The sequence below is a fragment of the Ixodes scapularis genome, unplaced genomic scaffold, assembly GCF_016920785.2.
Source record: "Ixodes scapularis isolate PalLabHiFi unplaced genomic scaffold, ASM1692078v2 PGA_scaffold2__306_contigs__length_199485367, whole genome shotgun sequence".
Classification (NCBI taxonomy): domain Eukaryota; kingdom Metazoa; phylum Arthropoda; class Arachnida; order Ixodida; family Ixodidae; genus Ixodes; species Ixodes scapularis.
The window spans coordinates 110,194,594-110,200,737 of record NW_024609857.1 but is presented as its reverse complement, the minus strand read 5'-3'; the positions used below and the strand labels follow the sequence as shown (position 1 = coordinate 110,200,737).

General features: G+C 47.8%; 1 protein-coding gene across 1 annotated transcript; it reads left to right on the top strand.

Moving 5' to 3' along the window:
* Window positions 1-1,274: 1,274 nt before the first annotated feature.
* On the top strand, window positions 1,275-2,206 carry LOC121046562. Its single transcript, XM_040500928.2, has one exon. It carries the CDS (start codon window positions 1,283-1,285, stop codon window positions 2,204-2,206), a length of 924 nt encoding a protein of 307 aa, XP_040356862.2. The 5' UTR covers window positions 1,275-1,282.
* The last annotated feature ends 3,938 nt before the right edge of the window (window positions 2,207-6,144 follow it).

Below are 6,144 nucleotides of genomic sequence, written 5' to 3'. Positions count from 1 at the left end.
TTTGTTTTCATTTTATTTTATCTACGCCAAATGGCTCAATAAATATTACTGACTACAGACAACGAATGCAATCCACAAACCAGTCTCCTCCACATGCCTTGTTGACTTCGTTGCGCGTGAACGAGTTCAGTGCAGCGAGCGTTCTTCCTTTGTTTGCCGGTGGCTCTGCTTTTCTGCTTTCATTTATTTTGGGATGAGCTCCAAATGGAGTAAGTACCGAGTCGTGAGCAAGGAGTACGCCGAGACCTTAGTGGAGCTCGGCTGTTCGCGGCGGATCATCGATCATTCTCCAAAGTCTGCAAACTATAAGAGACGGAGAAGTGAAGCATTCACAGACGACGCTTGCTCTGGCGAGAGCGGACAAGAGAGTTCGACGGACAGTGCCCATCCCGACGAGGACTCGCAGCCTACGGAGAGCGGTTTAGGCGACGATGAAGCCACCTCGGCGAACAGCTCAAGCGATGACTGTGACGAGCAGTGCTGTAACGATGACTCCGTGGCGTCCGACTCTTCTACAGAGCCCAGTGGAGACTCAGCGCAAGGCGGAGGAGACTTCGTTTCTGACGAAGCCTCGTTTGGTGCTCATCCGCAACACGAACTTTTGGCAGCCGAAGAATTCGCCGTCATCGCCGGGAAGCACAATCTGACGCACGCGAGTATAAATGCCATCCTGGATTTCTGCCGGCGCCGAGGCATCTCGGAGCTTCCGCGGGACGCGAGGACCATCATGAAGACCGAGCGTAAAGCTAAACTGGACAGTAGTGGTTCGTTTATACACTTTGGACTCGCGGAAGGCATCCGTGAAGCGTTGGGGCCCGGTCCTGTTCCGCAGGTGCTGAAGTTGCAAGGCAACATTGATGGTCTACCTTTGTACAAAAGTAGTCAGCTCGGCTTATGGCCGATACTGTGCCGAATCACAAACGTTCCAGCATCTGAGCCGTTTATGGTCAGCGTTTACTGTGGAGTAGGGAAGCCGCCGAGCTTGCAAACATACTTGGAGCCATTCCTAGAAGATGTCGCCGAGCTGTCCTCCAACGGGATGGTTCACAAGGGTGCCCATGTGGATGTAAAGCTGACAGCGATGATCTGCGATGCCCCTGCAAGGAGCTACGTCAAAGCCATAATCGGGCACAATGGCTACCATGCTTGTGAACGCTGCAGCCAGAAAGGTGAACGCATTGATGGCAGGCTGACTTTTCCAGACTTGTATGCACCCGAACGTACAAATGCTTCCTTCCGGACCCACGATGATGAATGCCACCATACCGGTGTGTCTCCATTCATGTCACTCAATATTGACATGGTAACATGGTTCCCGACGGAGTACATGCACCTTGTCTGCCTGGGAGTCATGCGGCGACTGCTGAAGAATTGGGTCTGCCCAGGGTACAGCAAAAGACTGAGCAGAGTGCTACGGAGCCGCCTCAATGAGGGCCTACGACAATCAGCCGCTTTTTTCCCAAGTCACTTCCAGAGGAAGCCAAGGGGCACCGAGGAGCTGGATCGATGGAAAGCGACAGAGTATCGGACGTTTCTTCTCTACGTCGGGCCAGTACTTCTGAAGCATGTCGTGACCCCTGAACAGTACGAGCACTTCTTGATGTTGCATGTGGCCATCAGGATTCTCGTGTCACCAAAGTACCATTTGGTCTTTAACCAGTTTTCACGGGACCTGCTTAGGTACTTCGTACAAGAGTTTGGCAAACTCTACGGAGCGAGACAGCTTGTGTATAATGTGCACACCCTAAGCCACCTCGCTGACCAGTGCCTCGATCATGGGCCTCTTGACAGCTTCAGCGCTTTCCCCTTTGAAAGCTACCTGGGAAAGATAAAGAAGAAGCTGCGGTCCTCAAACAAGCCGCTCGCGCAGCTCAGTAGAAGAATATCTGAAGTGCGACATACTGCACACATCCAGGCCAAAGCTGTGCAGCACCAAGTCAAGCCAGGTGACTGCTTTATGTTCTCCGAGTCTCCTGTCGTCGTCCTAAAGATTCTGAGTGATAGCTTCGAGGGAGGCATTTTACCCAACCCAAGAAATTTCTTCAAGGTGCCCCTGAAGTCCTCCGAACTTGGCATCTGGCGGTGCGATTCTATCGAACTTGAAGCAAAGATCTGGCCCCTTGCTGATCTTCAGAATGCTGTTCAATGTGTTAAGCTTGAATACAAGCAGGGGCACGTCGTGCTGCCACTTCTTCACCTGTTCTGAAACCTCAGCTGCTGCTCAGTGCCACGGAAGTCAAGTGCGGCTAACGGACTCCAGTCTGTTGGTTGGAATCTCGGCCAAGGTTTAAGCAGTACGCTTCTAGTTGGACGACTCGGGGGAGTGTGCTGGAGTGCGGCAGAAAGTCTCCGTCAAGGCGAACTGGCTCACCGCCCCCTTTTGTGCGGGCTGCGATGTTTCGTGCGGTGATTGCGTCAGACTATTGAGTGTCTGCTGTGGCAAAGTCTCAGGCGAGGTGAACTGACTCGCTGCTTTTTTGTGTTGGCTGTGACATTTTCGTGCAGTGATCAGACTCGAGTACCTGCTGCGGCAAAAATTCACGGTCGGAGAGAACTGGCTCACGCTCGCTTTCGTGTGGGCTGCAACGTTTTTGTGTTGAGTGTGTCAGACTCTCGAGTGTTCACTGCGGCAATAGGTGTCTCCGTCGGGCCTAACCGGCTCATCGCCCGCTCTTGTGCGGGCTGCGATGTTTTCATGTGGGATTGTGTCACACTCTTGAGTGTCTGCTGTGGCAAAGTCTCAGGTGAGGCGAACTGACTCGCTGCTTCTTCATGCTGACTGTGACATTTTCGTGCGGTGATTGTGTCAGAGTCTTGAGTGCCTGCTGCAGCAGGAAGTCTGTCAGAGCGAACTGGCTCATCGCTCGCTTTCGTGTAGGCTGCGACGTTTTCGTGTGGTTATTGTCTCAAACTTTGAAATGTTTACTGTGGCAGAAAGTTTCCATTGGGGCAAACTGGCTTACCACTCACTTTCGTGCGGGCTGCAACATTTTTGTGCGGTGATCGGTTGGCTCTCGAGTTGTATCCTGTGGCAGAAAGTCTGCGTCGGGGCAAACTGGCTCGCCACTCACTTTCGCGTGGGCTGCAGCGTTTTCGTGTGGTGATTGTGTCGGACCCCTGCTGCGGCAGAAAGTCCTCGTCGAGGCGAACTAACTCACTACTCACTTTCGTGCTGGCTGCGACATGTTGAAGCAGTCTGTGTGTCAAGCTCTTTAGTGGCTACGTTGAGTCGGGAAGTATCCATCGGGGTGAACTGGCCCACTACTCGCTTTTGTGTGGGCTGCAATGCTTCCATGCGTTGATTGTGTCAGGCTCTGGAGTGTCTGCTGCGGCAGAAAGTATCCATCGGAGCAGCTGGCTCACCATATAATCTCTTAAGTGAATTAACAGTATATGTTCGTAATTGAAAATGATCCCTGTTGACTATGACGAGACTTCACACGCCTGATTTTATTTCTGCACTTGCAAATTGAAGGCATGTATACATTTCACTTTTCAGATTTTTACTTGATTTATGAGAAAGTAAAATTTTGAGATGACTGCCTTTGGAGTGCGGCCTTAATGTACATATTTTAAACACCGATGAAGTGAGCGGAAGAGTGTTTATCAAGATATCGGTTAGCATGAAATACCATGATTATTCGAAAATGTTAACACAGTATGAGTGTTCAGGTGGTCATTAATTATATTGGTCATCTTATCATGAGGTGGCAGTTATGCATTGACAGAACTGTCACTTGGAGTTATTCATCACTGTTCAACATATACCATCTAATTCCAAAGTTTATAAACAGTATACATGTGGTTGGCAAACATATCTCAATGTAACATGCATACTGCATTGCTGGGAAGCCATTGGATATTAAAATTAAATATTGAACAGTCTATGCCAATATATATTTTCAATATTTGTCACCCACCATTGGTGTTCCCAGGTATTTTTTCCGGGGAGGTTGGGGGTGGGAACGTGCTTCTAGTGCTATTTCTTGCGCTGAGCTTACAAATTGTGCAATGAACGCAGGGTCGGACCACATTTCAAGGCGGGCTGAAGCCCCATAAACGCGCTCGTTCCCCTGGCTCCACCACTAGCAGCATGGTTTTGACATGCTAATTTTAAATAACTGGTACCAGGATATTTCCAGGGATGGAATTGCTGCGCCACTAAGTGCCTAATGACTTTTCATGCGCCACACTGATACAAAAGTATAAATAAAAACAAAATTGCGCCAAGGTGCGCCAAAAGTGAAATTATAAACGAGCCTCGTCGAAATCAGCCATCTCGCAGTTTTTGTTGACAACACTGACATTGGACATTCCAACCCAAAGGGAACGTTGGTGGATCCGAATCCGAAGGTCGCTGCGATGGTTATACTTCGTTTCAGCTTAAAACAGTTGTTACAGCATTCTCATAGCATTGCTTCTGCTACCAGGCCTCTTTGAAGCCATTCGCTGTCTCCCTGCTTCATCTAAGTCCACACGCAGATGATGCTACACGCGAGAGCTCTGGACTTCCAATGTCCCTGCCAAGAACGGACGCTCGTGCATTGCAAACACTGTTCTAGGTCACATGCTGGCGCTTGTAGCATCGGTTGTCTGCTGCCGTTACTGTGTGTTTTTCTGGAGTGCCGGAGTCATTTCATCTGGGTTGTGGAGCAAACAGCATCCCCATATTGTGGTAAACTCAAATCATTTAAGTTGGCACACCTCTCTCTTGGATGTACTTGCACGACTGTTTACAAAAGTCACAGTCCGCACGTGCAAAATTGCAGTCCAGCCAGCACTCGCAATTGCAGCCAGCCAGAAACTGCGCGTCCATAACACACAAACACAATAATGAACGCGCTCTAATACGATTTTATGGAAAGGTATATTGCAAGCCTGCAGCCCATGTTGGCCTGCCCCCGAGGCCCCACTTAGAAAACTTGGGAACATAACAAGGGCGAGCGAGCAGTGACGGAACAAGGTATGAGCTGAAGGATATGTGTATCTGTTTGCTTACTTTTACCACTTTGCAAGTTGGTTCCATCACGTGTCGCACTGTCGTGCAGTTTTGCTTTATATCATTTGTCTAATTTTCATGTAAGTTTGTGAAAAATGTTTCAAATAAAAGGTTAATTAAACCACTGTTGAGTTCCCATTGATTAAGTTATCTATATGCCATATTTCATTGAGTTTTGAAAACCAGGTGACATTTAGCCTCTATTTTAATTCTTAAAACTGACGAATGCTGGTCCCAACTTGCTCCAAGACCTCGTTTTTGCTGCTAGCCTGCATGAAAATACTTTTTTTCTGGTCCCAAAATTTCTCCAAAGCTGCTTTGCCCAGTTTCATCCCTGTATTTCCAATACTGGGAATTGTGGCTTTAACGCTCCAATATTGAACAGCATATGACAGCATACATTCAATATTAGGAAGCCCTTGGCCTTGGCAGTGCAATATGACCAGCACAAGTCAGCATACTTCCAAAATTGGAAATCCAAATTGGCTTTTACAGTCCACTATTGGACCAGCTTATGCCAGCATGAGTTGATCTTGGAAAGCTGTTGGCTTTGACAGTTGAATATTGACCAGCTTACGCCAGCATGCATCCGATATTGGAAAGCCATTGGCTCTAACAGTCCAATATTGGACAGCTAATGCTGGCATGTATCAAATATTGGAAAGCCATTGGTTCTGACAGTCCAATATTGTACAGTTTATGCCAGCATATATCCAATATCGGAAACCTATCGGCTTTGACAGTCCAATATTGGATAACTTATGCCGGCATATATCCAATATTGGAAAACCATTGACTTTGACAGTCCAATATTGGACAGGTTATGCCAGTATATATCCAATATTGGAAAGCCATTGGCTTTGGCAGTCCAATATTGGATAACTTATGCCAGCATATATCCAATATTGGAAAACCATTGGCTTTGACAGTCCAATATTGGACAGGTTATGCCAGCATTTATCCAATATTGGCAAGCCATTGGCTTTCACAGTCCAATATTGGACAGCTTATTCCAGTGCATCACCAATATTGGAAAAACATTGGCTATGATAGTCCATTATTGGCCCAGGTAATTCCAATATTGGTAAACACATGGCTCAGTTGGGCCATTGTTGGGCCATTCTTTGTCCCATCAATTCCAATGT